This window comes from Engystomops pustulosus, chromosome 2 (assembly GCF_040894005.1).
Source record: "Engystomops pustulosus chromosome 2, aEngPut4.maternal, whole genome shotgun sequence".
Classification (NCBI taxonomy): Eukaryota; Metazoa; Chordata; class Amphibia; order Anura; family Leptodactylidae; genus Engystomops; species Engystomops pustulosus.
The window spans coordinates 118,420,504-118,436,998 of NC_092412.1; the positions used below are offsets into that span (position 1 = coordinate 118,420,504).

The 16,495-nt window shown below is 39.9% G+C and overlaps 1 protein-coding gene across 2 annotated transcripts; it reads left to right on the forward strand.

Annotated features, from left to right (window-relative positions):
- Positions 1-60: 60 nt before the first annotated feature.
- Positions 61-14,861, forward strand: EIF4H (eukaryotic translation initiation factor 4H). Of its 2 annotated transcripts, XM_072136152.1 has the most exons (7): positions 61-219; positions 2,245-2,432; positions 3,811-3,875; positions 3,964-4,063; positions 5,013-5,063; positions 11,685-11,846; positions 13,170-14,861. In XM_072136152.1, the coding sequence occupies exons 1-7, from the start codon at positions 161-163 to the stop codon at positions 13,310-13,312; spliced, it is 768 nt and encodes a 255-aa protein (XP_071992253.1). In that variant the 5' UTR covers positions 61-160; the 3' UTR covers positions 13,313-14,861. The 2 variants fall into 2 exon arrangements, with proteins under 2 accessions (XP_071992253.1, XP_071992254.1); XM_072136153.1 differs by lacking the exon at positions 5,013-5,063.
- Positions 14,862-16,495: the final 1,634 nt, after the last annotated feature.

The window sequence follows — 16,495 nt, forward strand, 5'->3', positions numbered from 1 at the left end:
AGAGCTGTAATGTGCCGGAGGAAGCTCCCCCTGTGGCGTACATGTGTCACGTCGCGATGGTAGAACACAATACAGGCATCTGCACGGACAGCCCTGCCTGCGCTATATTGTGGGGTCCTAGCAGCCTGGCCGCTTTGGCTGCAAAGAGGAAAAAGCAGCAATGGCGGATTTCGATACTTACGACGATCGGGCCTACAGCAGCTTCGGAGGCGGCAGAGGGTGAGCTATGGCTTGTCCATGAAGGGTAGAGTATGGGGCATCACCTGAGGCGGGAGCTGGGCCGGCAGTCGCCGAAACGGAGGCAGGAGATAAGCGCTCAGAGAGGAGAGGCCCAGAGAGCGGGAGACGGCGCCGCCATGCAGCTGCATGATCCCGGGTGTCACGTACTGCACACACGTGTGGGCAACCCCACAGCCTGCACATGAGGGGCCGCACCGCTATGGCTTGTGCCCATGTGGATGTTGCTAGGAGCCGTGCATTGTACACACTCATATCAGTGGTGGATAGTAACCCCTCAGCCTGCACCTATGTGACCGGTTATTACACGCGCTGCCCTCTGCCACCCTGTGGTCTACATCTACATGTTTCCCTCCATTGTATGTGTGGTCAGTATTGCCCTTATCTGTGCAGCCATGAGACGGATCTGACTGGTGTCTATTATTCCCAATGGACACTACCCCTTCGCCCTCCCCTATAGTGGCCTTACTGTTATGTGACATGCAGCGGGCACTACTGTTGGCCTTCCCTACAATCCAGTCATCTGAATGAGACCTAAGGCTATGTTTATGCTGGACTAAGCAACTAAGGATCAGCATCAGGATTCACACTTGCATTTCTATAAAATTTGCTTCAATTCTGTCAATTTCCTTAAAAAAAAAAAGTTTAGCATTTTATATGGCCATAATAACCATCATTTTAGAGGGGCCCTGGTCCTCTGGTCCACGATGCACTGGACTTCCTATGTTCCTCCAAATCACTGGCTGAGGCTCATCAGACAATATACAACTAGTATTTAGCTGATACCCCATGTGGTGTCTGGAATACAGTTTGGGAGGGGGCAAGAAGCTATAATTCTACTTTTAAAAAAACATTTTTTTTCCTTATCGGTCCCTCTTAGGGTTTTCCATATTAATCTTAACCAAAACTTCTCAGTGAATCAGGTGGATTAAGTTGGGGGAAAAGACTACAAAACTACATGAATGCAGCGAAGATGCCACTTTCTCCCCCATAACAGATTGCAAAGTTTCATGCATTTTTTTTTTTCATACTACATACAGTCTGATGCAAGAAATATTGTCAGGGTGGCATTACAGCAAAATGACGTTTTGTCAAAATGGTTCTGGCATGTCTAATGGCGGCATTAATGAATGTACCGCTTTGCTCTTCCATGACGGCACTACAGTGAAGCCATACCACTTCTATGTGGGGAGTATGGCTTCTGCAGGTTGAACCAGATTGAGTTTATTTTATTTTGATGAAACATGCAACCGCTTGACCTATTTGTTCTACTCTACTAACGACTTTAGAACTAAAAGATTTTTCTTATTGACTATCTAAATCAATGGGAATCAAAGAGTTAAGGGAGTGTGCAACTATTTAGTTACTGTTGCATTATATACTTTTGTAGTATGTCCATTGCCTGCTGGTAATACGGTAGATGGCTCCATGTTGAATATAGGACGTCAACCTGCATCTTATCTTTCTTGTCACATGTTTGTACTCTGATGAAATGGTTCTGTAATTAGAGTGGACAAACAAATACTCCCAAGAAGAAATGTAAAAGTGTAAACCCAATGAGAGCTCCTTAAGACTCGTGTGTAATACAAAGAAGTTATTTATTACGGTGGGTAGTGAAAAGAACATGGCACTGTAAAATTTCTTAGAAAATTAATGCGTTATCCATGTATGGACAGTTTTTGTTCATATTTTGTTATAATTACATTTTATTCCTATTAGAAACTAAAGGGGTTGTCGAGGTTGGAAAACAAAAAAGACCTTGTCCTTCTCCAATGCTCCTGCCCTTCGGTGCTCTGCTTCTGTTTGTATACATAGACAGGACAATCCCACCCGTAAACTGCCTTGCAGACGGAAACTGTATTAGATTCAATGCTGTATTGAGCAACCAGAAATAGTTGGATTGAAGCACCTTCCTCTGTAAACAGTCAGGACACCAATGGGTCACTTTGCAGGTGAGGAGACGTAGTAACGTTTTATCGTATGTTAATGTACTCCTTTTTGTTTCAGCCCCCGACGAGGTGATGCTGGTCCTGGTCCACGTAAACAAAAAGAGCTTCCTACAGACCCACCATTCACAGCCTATGTGGGTAATCTTCCATTCAATACTGTACAAGGAGACATAGATACCATCTTTAAGGAATTGAATGTCAGGAGTGTGCGGTTAGTCAGAGACAAGGAGACAGACAAATTTAAGGGTAAGAATTCAAATGTTTTCTGACTGTGCAGAATATTTACTCTTGTATACATATTAGCTGGAAGCTTTTTTAATTGATCAACAAAATACTTTATCCATTAATATTTGCAGAGTATTTGTATGTATGTATTAGGGGTTTGCATATTAATCACACCTCTAAAATGTACCATTTGAGAAATTCTACATCAAAGGAAAGTTAACATTTCAAATCTATCCATGGTATAGGGTATAAGGACATAATTGTTTGGGATCTGGCTCCTGGAACTTTAACCAATTGTAAGAAAAGCGGTCTGCCATCAAGTAGTGTCCAAGCTGGTGCATTATGCTTCCACTCATCTTAATGGAGTTACCAGTGAGAAGCTAGGCACAGACCAAGGCAATGCTACACAGTTGATGGATATTGCATGACCACTGCTCCATTCAGGGCGGGCTATAAGGGACCTCCATTCTTCTGATGGGCTCCCAGTAGTTAGGCTCTTTTGCCACTTGCACACTTGTCTGGTGGATATATCATAAATTGGAAAAGATTTTAATTAAACTTGACATTCAGCTTTGTAACCAGAATTTTTACCAGGCCTGTAGAGTCGGTAAACCAAACCTCCGACTCCTTAAATTTGCAAACTCTGACTGCAACTCCACCAAAATGATTACCGACTCTACAGTCTTGTTTTCTGTGTCACTCTAGCAGTGCTTGAGATAACTTCTTCCCAGTGCCTTATTTCTCTAATCTATAGTACAGGAGCTTCACTCCTGAGCATTTACATAAAGTCCAGCACACATTCATCTCACCTAAAAGGGGATCAGGGGTGCACTGACGTGTCAAGCCATGAGTTGTGGTCCGCACCCTGATGAGTCCAGTGAGCGCTTCCATAACTGATGTAACATAACTGATGGAAGCTTTCACTGGTGCAGGAGGCCCTGTAGCGGTGAGTGCATTTAAGAAGTCCTCACTGCTCCCCAGTCCTCTCTTGCTACTCTGCTTAATGTCCTCTGCTGACACTGGTTGTATGTGTTGAGGTCAGGACCCACAGCAGAGAGACTGCAGGAGAGGATCCTGGAGTGGTTAACTACTTGTCTACTCCTGGTGCAGTTCTGCTCCTGATGCCCAGTATCGGTATTTGCCTGCTATGGTTGTCTCCGGTACTATTATTGTCTGGTATGTTGTCCACCCCTGGCCTAAACACTTTGTCTCCAACTCCTCAGCCATGCTTAAAGGGGTATTCACACGAATACAAGTTTCTTGTATGTACTCAGTTTAACAAAATAACACATTCTCTAATTCACTGTTATTAACAAAAATACAGCATTTCACAAAAGTCCAACCTGTCTCTATCAGTCCTGGTGTGCACAATTTCAATTCATTTTATTTTTTATTTTAGGTTTCTGCTATGTAGAATTTGATGATCTGGAGTCCCTTAAGGAAGCATTGACATATGATGGTGCAGTAAGTTTCCATTGCCTATATACATTTGTTTAGGTAAAATCTAGCTGTACCATTTCTTACTTTGCCCTCTCTTGCTTTTCCTCGATAGCTTTTAGGGGAGCGCTCTTTACGAGTGGATATAGCAGAAGGCAGAAAACAAGACAAAGGTGGCTTTGGCTTCAGGAAAGGTGGATCTGATGACAGAGGAGGTAAAATTATATTTTGATTGCAAAACTTTTCGATCAATAGTTTATATAATCTGTGTTGCACAAGAAATGCTTCTTTTGTTAATTGGTGGTATCAGTTGTGGTTTTATGTTGTTGACTATCTAATAAAGCACTATGCAGAGCAGCGTTCGGTCTCTATGGAAAGGGTTCCAGGACTGAACCCTCTCCACAGGGCAAGTTACTGCTCTGTACATTGTATGAGCCTCCCACAACCCAATAGGGCCTAAAGTATAGTGCAATAAAAAAAAATCTATTGAAATCGCAATCCTTTCCTTAAAACGCATTTATTAGTAAACAAAAAATCTTGTTTAGGCATTTTTAGATGTGTGAATATCTAGGGGTGTAACTGATGTCTATTTATAGGCCATTAGTAATAAAGGCCCATATGTTTTTGTTTTTGTTTTTTTTGTTTGTTTGGTTTTTGTTTTCCTATTAGATGAAGTACCATTTTTTTTTAGATGTGTATATGTTATTTTTTCCCTTGTACGTTGCACATGTTGACATTGATTGGAATGGGGCAGAATGTTCAGCAATGATGCTTAATAACATTAGTTATTAGTAAGCAGTTCCCTAATCTATGTTCTACAGAGGTAATGTGGAAATATTCATTGTTTTGCGGCATTATCTTTGGTCAGTAAGTTGCATTGCCTGGTCTGGTGGCAGAAGTATTTAGTGATTTTCTGTTCCCCTTAATGGAATAAAATGACTGCATTTATAACTGAATAGCAGAATTGGTCTTATGGACGATTGAAATTTTCTATTGACTAGAAAGCCTTTATCTTTCCAACAATATTTAGATTGTACTTTTTCTTTGTGCAGACCTGTATTTTCTTGGTTACGTGGCTGGTGTTGATGGGTATTGGTTTCCCCATCCTATAAATCTTGGTTTGCACAGCTTTCAATTTCATATTACTGTTACCTTATTTTTCAGGACACGATAGTTTCGGCTCTAGAGGAGGTTCAAGAGATGACTTCAATTCTGGTAACGGTTATGTTTTGTTTTTTTGTTTTTTTTTCCCCTTTTCTTTTCTCACTGAGGGCTTTCACCGGTTTTCCATAGTTTGGGATTTATCTGGATTATGTGATTTTACATTTAGTTAGTTTTGAAATTCTCATCTTCAGGCTTGGCGTGTTTGCATTCTCCTGTGAATTCTTTTATTGTTACCTCCTCTGGTTTTACCTGTTCAAAATTATTTTCTTCCACATTGCCTAAGACTCTATAAAGTGTATATATTGTGCTCTTTTATATTCCACCAATCTATTTAGTGTCCCTTAACCTATCCGTATGTTTTTGGAGTGGAAACCTACTAAACAAGGGGAGAAAATTTAAACCTGTTCAGATTTTGTCATTGGTCTGATTCACACACCATCCCTGTCCATTCTCTGTTGCTGCTGTAAAATACACCTCAAAATGCAGTTGGGAGGGATTTACAGGCCCATGGGTGATTTTTGATATTGATGACTTCTCTTCGGGGTAGATCATCAGTATCAAAATTGCCAGGGCCTGTAAAACCCCTTAAAAGCAGTTTAAGAGAAATCTACCATAAAAATCCATTAGTATTAACCAGGGGCACTCACTCATAGATCCAGGCAAAGTAATCTGGTAATCTTCTATTTGTTATCTATGTCTTTCTTCCTTCTAAAAATCTAATTTTAAAATATGCTAATGAGCTTTACACTGTTACTGTCTCACCTCCCCCTGGAAAGCCCCTTTTAAGGAAGTTTAAAGCAATCCTTCCACCTCTTGCTCCCTCGGCACCCTGGGGGAGAGGGGGCTTTCCTTTATAACTTCTTATAAAGGGTTTTCCAGGCTATGGATAACATATAGAAGTACCAAAAGAAAGAGCTGCAAAATAAGTACCGTAATAAAATGTATATCCTTTATTAATATTCTATGCAAATTTGTACACTTATATGTCCTACTAATGGGTAAATCAAATACATAGATGAAAATGGTACATCCACAAAGTACCTATAATTCCCCCCCCCCTTCCATATGCCCCAAAGTGAGAGTATGCCAAAAATTTAAGAAAGCAATTGGTCCAACAGTAGGACAGGTAAGGGTAAAGTGGCAATAGTATAATGAAACAAATAATAGAGTGAACTGGAGGTACCTTCCGATATTAAAAGTTCCAAGAATCTATGACACACTTACCCAAAGGCATAGTGAAGGGCAGATGAAGGACAATCAAAGGGGGACTAAATGGTATACCCCAATATGGATAACATTAGATTACCACAGTAATGGGCCTGGGTCTATAAGTAAGTGTCCTTAGTTAATCGTGCTTGATTTTGATGCTAGATTTCTTCATTTCTGAAATCCTGCATTTATTAAAAAATGTTATTTAATCATATTTTTATTGTTTTACAAATTTGAATACATTTTCAAATCATATATTATTTTTAATGTTTCCCATCCTTGACCACTAGAGCAAAGTTCAGCTCTGTATATCGATAGGCAAACACACAATCCTCTCCTACTTTTCTCCTATGCTGAAGCAGTGGACAAGACCTAGCATAACTTGACAATGCCAGAAAACTGGAGTCATTTGCACCTGAAATGCTGTGCACCACATTTATTTAAGGTTTAAGACCATTTTACGTAGTTTTTTGAGTTGTCTGAAAAGGAAGCATGCCCTAACACAGTGGTTCTCAACCTGTGGGTCACGACCCAGCGGGGGTCGAACGACCAAGACTAAGGGGTCGCCTAAAGCCATCAGAGCCACGATTTTATAGCATTTTTTGGCACAAATACAATATTCTTGTACATGGTTTGGGGTCACCGCAACATGAGTAACTGTATTGCGGGGTCATAGCATTAGAAAGGTTGAGAACCACTGCCCTAACAGGAAATAGCCCACGCACCAGAAAATGCAGTCTGTGTGCAAGAAAATTCTATATTGTGGTGCAGCAAACAAGACCAACTAAAAGGAGGTGCAAAGCTCAACTCTCCAGTCTTATACTGCACCAGATTAATCATCCTGCATCAGACACAATGGCCCATTTTTACTATTCTTCCTGGGCCAGTATTCTGCACATTACTTCATGAAATGTCCCTTCACATGAAGTCATACAGTGTGCAGATGGTGCTCCCTCTAGTGGCCAACAGTGAATAAACCAAAATAAAAACTATCATTTTTAATATTTTCCAAATGAAAAAAAACTAAATTGAATACAGTAATTTGTTGATATTTTAGTTGACTCATTAATTTTTAAACTGCAGCTTTAGTAAGACGGGTGTGTGTGTGTGTGTTCGTAATCATGAGGCAGAATAGCGATGGTATAGATAGTAGTTCCTATGCAGCTTTCTAAAGTCTTAAGCATTTAAAACAGTTTGATCATGGGTGGGGAGAGTAACATTTTCTAGTCATGCAGAACTTATGCTTAATCTTGGAAGGTTTGAGCTAGTCACTGTAATCGGGGAAAAAAAAAAGTAAAATATTCAGTACAGAATTGATGCTTTTCTACTAGTGACCTCAAAAAAAAAAAAAACAAGTTCCTTAATTTTCAACAATCGGGGATATCAACCCCAAATTGTTAAAACTAGAAAAAGCATCTGGTCCCGCAAGAAAAATGCCATCACATGGCCCCAATAACGAAAAAGCAAAAATTTTATAGCCTGCAAAATGGGCCAATGAGGAAACTAAAATCCTGGCAGCTGCAGGGCCCTCCTTCCTTTCTGCATCTCGCTGTGCACCCATAAAACAAGTCACGGCCACATGAGGGGGGTCTCTGTAATCGGGAGAAATTTCATAAATTGTATGGTGGGTTTTCTCTTATCTTTTGGAAATGTGTAAATTTTAGGGCTAAATAAACGTATAACCGACAAAATTTGACCATTCTAAATTTCACCTCCATTTTGATTCAATTACTATGAAGATCTCAAGGGGTTAACAATCTTCCTAAAATCTGTTTCTGATAGTTTGAGGGGTGCAGATTTTAAAATGGGTTGGTTATATAGGGGGTTTTTTTAATGCTAAATATGTAAAATTTCCTTTAAAACAGTATTTATCCCCAAAATGGTAAATTCTGAAAATACAGGAAATCGGTATTCGATTTGTAAGCCGTGTGACATCAAAATAAATTATCCAGACATTTAAAAAATGAAAATGTAAAGTAGACAAATGGGAAATGTTATTCAGCAAGTTATTTAGGTGGTAAATCTGTCTGAAAACGCAATGATTTCGAAAAAGGCAAATTTTTCAAAAAATTCATTTTTTTTTCTTTGTAAATAAACGTAAAACTTATCAGCCAAAATTTACCACTAAAATGAAGTACAACATGTGAGGAAAAAACATTCTCAGAATCGCTTTGATAAATAACAGTGTTCAAAAGTTATAACCATATAAAGCGACGCAAGTCAGAATCCAAAAAATTGAGCTGAGCCTGAAGCTATAAAATGGCTGCGTCCTTAAAGAGAACCTACCACCACGAATCTACCTATAAAGGTAGATCTGGTGATAGGTGGATGTAAGGGACGTGAGGATTAGCTCTTTTTAGAGCTAATCCTCACGTCCCCGCTAACTTTTGGGAAACTTTATTGACCTAATATGTAAATTTCGTTATGCGGCTACTGGGGCGTGGAGTAGCCGGCACGAGGCTACACAGCGCGGCTACTCCACGCCCCAGTAGCCACATTACTCCTCCTACCCTGTTGTGTGCAGCGCGCAGCTCCTCATTGCTACGCGCCCTCGTCAGACACGCCAGCTACTGCGCATGCACAGTAGCTCCGGCCTCGGAGCTGGGACTGCTCAGCCGGTGTTCTGCGCATGCGCAGAACGCCATCAAGACGGCCGCACGCAACAGGGTGGGAGGAGTAATGTGGCTACTGGGGCGTGGAGTATCCGCGCTGTGTAGCCTCGTGCCGGCTACTCCACGCCCCAGTAGCCGCTTAACAAAATTTACATATTAGGTCAATAAAGTTTCCCAAAAGTTAGCGGGGACGTGAGGATTAGCTCTAAAAAGAGCTATCCTCACGTCCCTTACATCCACCTACCACCCGATCTACCTTTATAGGTAGATTCGTGGTGGTAGGTTCCCTTTTAAGGGGTTAAGGAGGACGGCCTCCAGCACATCATGTCCGCATGCCCCTTCAGGCATGCGTAGTGACAATCCCACCACCAATATAAATACAGGGATCATGCAAATTACTCTAAAAAAAACATTTGGCAATGAAAAATTGTCTGAAAAACGGCATAGAAGCGGTACTATACATCAACGGCAATTAATATTCAAAAATAAAGTATAAGCCTAGTTTTTCAGCACAAAAAAAAAAAAATATATAGGTTTTACCAGGTTTTTGTGGTAAAATTAGGGGCCTTGGCTTATACATGGGTCGGCTTATACTCGAGTATATACTTTTATTTATTTTTTTTTTTTTGACCAATACAAAAAACGAAAAACCGTTGTATATATGCTTAAGTGCTCATGTGGGACAAACTACAAGACAAATCAAAATGCGCATTAAATGAGCACAAATCAGCAATAAGGAATTACGGTAAGAAGGTGGAACTAGAAAGTAGCTTGACAGATAAAGAAAGACTAAAGAAACCGTTTCTTCCAGTCTTGACATAATGTGTCCCAACTGCAGTGGGCTGTGCTGGAAGAGATTGAAGGGGTTAATCAGGGTTCCATAGTTAAAAAAATGCTGCAGCGAGAAGTATATTGGATTTTCCGCCTGGAGAACTGGTCGTTTTGGTGTCTTTTTGTAAACTTGCAGGCTTTTGCAAACTTTGGTCAACCTTTGTAAATGTTGTGGTTAGGTGGAGTTTGCTACTTTAGGTACATACGCTTGTATTCTAAATATTTGGTAAATAACCTATGGATATTAATTGCCATTGATGTATAGTACCGCTTCTATGCCGTTTATCAGACAATTTTTAAAGTTATTTGCATATTGACCGCTGTATTTATATTGGTGGTGGGATTGTCACTACAAATGTCTGAAGGGGCCACGCCCCGAAAGGTCACATGATGTGCTGGATGCCGTCCTCCTTAATGGAGTAACTACATGGTGTGCTCAGACAGTCTCCCTGAAGTTCACAATGGATTATATGGACTTTTATTCACTTTTCACACTTTCTATATTTTTGATAAAGAAAAATTGCTAAATAGCAAATAACAGCATGGTGAGTGTTTCATTTGTACTTAAAGGATTATTCAGGACGTGGAGACCCAAAGAAACGCTCAGGGACTATTCCTATGAGATACTTTTTATGTGACTATTAGTGTGATCAGGGACCTATGCAAATCGTCTAGCACACAGGCTATGCTGATGTAAACAGTTTTGGCTGGTCTGACGTAACACTTCGGGGGACTTTCGCCTTCTCTCAATGTGCCCGGAGTTGAATTCATGATCCAGTTCCTCAGGTCCTCTTCTATGCCTTCCTGTCACTATTACAGTCCCTCTCTCTGTTATGGCCTGCAGATGACGCACTTAGACACTATAAGCTCAGTAGCCAATTTCGACAGAACATCTTTTGATCTGTTGATCAATTGTTAGGTGTCATCTTGGTCTAGTGATGTCGATATGTGAAATGCAGGATGAGGAGATCTGTTTGAATTCCAATTCTAAAGGAACCCTGAAATACATAGGGCAAATCATGGATCAAACGCCTTGCGCACACACATGCTTTGTTCTAGACGCCCCCCCCCCCCCTTCCTCCCCATCTCTTGTTTCTATCTATAGTCTTCGATGACATACTTGCTTAATTTTGTTACACTTGGGGCACGCTAGATGGATCTGATGATTTTGGCAACAAGCTCACAAACTTTGCTTATGTGCGAGACCACAATTGTTTACATAGGTGTCTACCTGGGCCGCTCTATCCTGCCAGTTCCCCTTTCTGGTCCTGCATAAGGACATGGCAGTGCTCTGCTGGAGGTGGTTTCTGCCTTGCAGCTCAACAATAAAATGGACTTCCCATACTTTTATTTTTTCTTCCTGTTCCAGGGAATGTGTTCACATTAATGTGCTCAGTATCCTTCATGTTTCTGTTTGAGGTGTGTCACTTTTAAACTAGTAGTAGACTCCTACTAGTCTTTGTCTTCCAGTGTTTTACCGGTAAGTTACAGCAATAATCCTTTTTATTGTATGAAATCTTTATTATTTTCTGTGGAGGTTGATTTTACAAGATAATACATTTAAAGGTAATCATCCAAATGATCAATTTTTGCAATATAACAATTTCTGAGAAAATGTCTGTTAGAGATATCAACATCTGAAATCTGATTTTTTGATTCGTCAATTCCTGTTTAGATTTGCTGCTATTGTAAAGTATATAATACTGGAGCCTCATCACTTTAGTAAAGAACACATTTTTGGATTCTGATCATTATATCATTGTCTTCAAATAAAGCATTTAAGATCACAATAGAAAACTGACTATGACCTTCAGTGCTTGTACATAAGTCATTTCCATGAAGGGCCTATCTAAGGGATATGTATCAGGCTGGAATGCAAATGGTTCAGTGTCAGATTGCCTATTGCATCCAGCTTTGGCCAATGTTATGCAGATTTTTTTTCTTTATTATTTACTATTACATTATTTTTAGTGGTAAGAACTTGAAGTTATCATCTAATCTCATCTTTTTAACTTTTTAGGTTTCAGAGATGATGACTTTTTAGGAGGCAGAGGTGGTCGGGGTGGTCGAGGTGGACCTGGTGGTCCTAGTGATCGTCGAGGGCCACCTGCTGCAGGGCCTGGACGCTTCAGAGATGGACCTCCACGTGGAGGGTCTGCGGACTTCAGAGAACCTACAGAAGGTTGGGCAGATATGTGATAAACTGGGTATAACTGTTTCAATGTGTGTGGTTCTGATATACACAGCTTCTATGTGAATTATCTACATTATGTCTTGCTCATAGGAAGGCTTGTAGTAAAAAAAATATAGGGGATGTACTTCTTCCGTACTTTTGCTCGTTTTAAGAGTCACACCTGGGTTTAACTACGAAACAAAACTTGCTGTAAGTTTTGTAATACTGTCTACCCAGACTACTGGAGTATTTTTCACCTGAAATACTGTGTGCCCCATTGAAGGTTTTCGAGCATTGTAAGTTTTCCGACTCCTATGGAAAAGGGGCATGGCCTTACATAAAGTGGCCCGTGAGTCAAAAAATTCAATATTGCACCACAGCAAACTAGAGCATCTAATGGGCGTTGCCAAGTACTACTCTCCAGTCTTATACCGCACCAGATTAATCATCCAGCATCAGATAAAATGATTTATCTGGTGCAGCAGAGGACTAATGCATCTCTGTCTATAATCTGTAATCTAGGAGAAACACTGGTCTGAATAGAAGAGATGTATATGTAAAACATTTTGTTCTGATGTAAAATACTGTGCAGAATACTGCCGTCTGAAAAGGGCCTAGACAAGTGATGGTGAACCTTTTTAAGACAGAGTGCCCAAACTACAAGCTAAATCCACTTATTTACTGTGAAGTGCCTACATGGCTTTTTAAGCAGTAACTTATTGCTACCTGTTCTTCCACATCTTTCAATCGTATCAACCCCCTGAGGCACCCAATACAATAGAAAGGAGGCAAATTCATACTCTCATTATAGCTTCTCTCCAGGGTCTCTCTGTAGAGGAAGACTGGTGGGTCCAGCAGGAAGACCTCCAAAGATCATGCAGTTCTGTCAAAACCTTCTCACTTTTCCCACAGTTCCAAACAGCCAATGAAGTGTTGCTTTAAAATGGCATTGAGAGCAGCATCTCTTAACTTGCCTGGGACTGCAGGAAGATTTGGTGGATTTGCTCATATTTGGTGAACTGGGGCAATGGTCTGGGTGCCCACAGAAATGGCTCAGAGTGCCACTTCTGGCACCCGTGCCATAGGTTCGCCACCACTGGCCTAGACTGTTGTGTTTTACCATTTGAAACTATGTGCACACACAACAGATCTGTATACTATGACGCTGAGATTACTTGTACATATTGTTCTTCTATGTAATCAACATCAAAACTCATATTCAATATATAACTATTGCATTCAGATGTTATTTCCACATGACCGTAATGCTACAACAGGAAATTTACTTCATAGTTGTTTTTTTTCTTCTTTTGTTTTCCCTTTGGGCTACAGAGGAAAGGGCGCAGAGACCACGACTTCAACTTAAACCGAGAACAGTTGGAACCCCTCTCAATCAAGTAGCCAACCCTCACTCTGCTATCTTTGGTGGAGCCAAGCCCAGAGATGATGGCGGCAACCCAAAAGAGAAAGATTGAGCTTAAACCTTTAGAAGGGATGGAGGAGAGTAAAGTGGTCACTCTGGAACATCAATGCCGTAGTTACCATTCCTTCTTCCCGACATTCACTCCTTACTCCCTCTTGTCTGAAACTGAACACTGAGCTTGTGAATGCATGTCAGCTGTTAACAAGTGGTTTTTAGTACGTTCTCTGCTTTTCTGTATCTTGTACCTGCATTGTGCTGTCTCCACCTCTATCCTTCTTGCTATCTGCAGGGCATTGTCCTGCAGTTAAAGCCTTTTCCAAAAATGGAGCTCATTTTGGACATGGGTAAAGAATTTAAATTTTTTTTCCAATGCATTTTTCTTTTCATTTTTCATTAAGGGCAGTTGTGTTAATGCTCTGTTAACACGTTGGTGTCCTTGAGTTATTTAGTGCTTTGCCTCACCTCTTACCTGCATGTTTTGTTCTGTATTGCCAAGCCTCTGAGATGGTAGTACCTGGCATATGTGTTCTGTGCCACGGATTAAAATGACAGGCAACTGCTAACCTGTAAACTTGACTAGGTTTTTGGCTTTAAGCCTGTTCCACAAACACCTCCCTGTATTTGTACAGAGCGCTCTATCTAAATGACTTGTTAAATTTTTGTTTACCTTGGCGTATATATCTATATAGATCGATGACCTATCCTATCACGTGTCTAGTTTACTCTGTAATGTGCTTCACAACTGATTAGAATATATTGCTGTACTGTGCAACTAATGTACACTATGGAGACGCCAAACCATGAAAAAGGAAGGATGTGCTAAGTATAATTTTCTTAGTAAAGTTTTTATGTTGCCTAGTAATTTTAAACATGCCTACAATAAAAATCTATTATTTTTGGTTCCTCCTCTTTTAAAGCTCTTCAACTGGAACATTGAGCCTTAAATATACTACTATTTCTGCAGACAGAACATTGACAAACAGTGCTGAGTGGGGTTTTTTTTGTTTTTATCCCTATTTGATATTGGTGCTGGCTCTTCTTCACTAGTCTTATTGCTTGAGGTCTATTTCTTGCCAAATCCGTTATTAAATGATCTGTGGCAGGACTGCTCACCTAAAATTAGGACATTAATATTTGGGACATGGCCTACAGCAAATCAAGATGTGTTTATACACCTATGCCCGTTAAATGCCACTGGTCGCGGTAACATTTGTTGCAGGCAGCTATGGCAGAAGGATCTGAAACCAGTATTAAGAAAAAGGACGATAAGGCAGAGATTTAACCTCCAGTGTCTCAGCATATCAATTTCTTTCGTTCTCCTCTCTCCATATCCATACTCTGCGTTAAGAACCATTTGTCTAACACTAGCATCTAAAACATGCTTTGTGCGGTAATCTCCAAGAAGAAACCCCATAGCTTCAGATTTACCTTAGATTTCTTTACATCTGCAGTTTGGGGAAGTTTAAAGACAGAACAAACATTACAGCTCTATACATTTGGAATTCAAAACACCCAACACGTTCTGCTTCACAACAGAAAGTAAATAATATGGACATGGTATTTTGTGGAAGATCTTTTAAATAAAAGAAAAACGTGATGAAGTGGTTTTGTCATTTGTGGTTTGTTGAATTTTTTTTTTTTTTTTTTTTAAACCTAGCTTCACACCATGCTTCTATGCTTTACTATAGCCGATGTAAATTGTACAGTAAGCATAGCATTCTGTTGAGAAGTTGTATATGGGTTTTCATTTTTTTGTGTGCCCACAGTTACTTTTTGGTTAAAATAGAAGTGGCAATATTCTTGGCCTTATTCTGGAGTTTAAAGGGCATCTACCACCAAATGAGCCTGAGGGACTTTAGACTCCATAGCTGTTAATGGAGCCTGGTGGAAGATGCCCTTTAAGACTTAATTCCAGCTTTATGTAGGTTTGCAGCTACACGTAATGTGACCTTGTTTGAATTTAAGGTGGTACTCTAACTCAAGTGAACAGTCTGCTTCACAAATATCAGGTAGAAAAGGAAGAAGGGCAAAAGGAATTGTCCCTGAATTGTACTCCTGCTGCATTTCCTCTGCTTTTATTATCTGCATTTAAAAGTCTGTTGGATATTTTTAAACAAGAAAAGGTGAGTGCCAACTATTTCCTTATCTACTTGAGATTTGTGATTGCTTGGAAATGTAATTGATAAAATACTATAATTGTTTATTTAGGTTTATGATTTTGTGCTGTATGTTTTGCACTGTAACTATAACTAGGTTAGTGTGGTAATACCACTATGAGCTGCATCACTATTGGTTTTGAGTTCTAACCATTTTAGACAGCGTGTTTCAGCTATGCAGCCTTAATTAAGAACAAATAAAGTCCACAATGTGATGAGTCTTTAGAAGAAATAAAGATTGGAACATTTTGTGTATATTCCTGTGTTCTGGATAGTCTGTCTATGGATATTTGGTGACCCACTATGGGTCAGTTTCTTGCACTGGAAAGGACATAAATAAGCATTGGTGAGCTGGTACACACTTTTGTTGGATTTTGCTTACGTTATATAAAACATTACATTTTTTTTTTCCAGCTATTAAGTGATTATTTGGATAATCCTAGCTCTTGGTCTCGAGAAAGAATCACAACTACTTCACCACTGCATGCCATAAAATTCCTAAACAGCAGTCATGTCCCTCAAGAAACTTTTCTCAATAAATGGTTAAGGATATTTTAAAGCTTTTGGGTTAAATTTATGTCAAATGTTTGTCATCAAATTTGGGAATTCAAGTAGAAGCATGCAACAGTCTCACAATTTATTAAAACAAAAACCAACAACTGTAATGGATATACTCCCACATAAGTGGTAGGAAATGCATCTAGAGCTGGCAGATCATGCACCAGTTTTGGGGATTCCCCACTGGAAATGCATGTCATGCTGGATATACTAAGAGGATCCAGGCTCTAAGTATATTTGGTGCACACTTCTGTTTGGCATAGAATGGTGCTATAACATGGCACAGCCTACAGTTAATGGACCGGGATGTACACTGGAAAACTGATGCATGTTTTATTTTAAAAAGATTCTCCACTGATTAAAAAAATGGTAAGAAATATTAATTGAGCCCCAAACTCAGATTGGCTTTGGGTTTCGTTCTCCTAGACAATTACTCCAGCCTTTCTTGCTGCTCACCAAGTGCTGTTAGTAGAGCTATGCGATGAAGAGGGGGAAAAGTGGCTGCTACAGGAGCTGTGGTG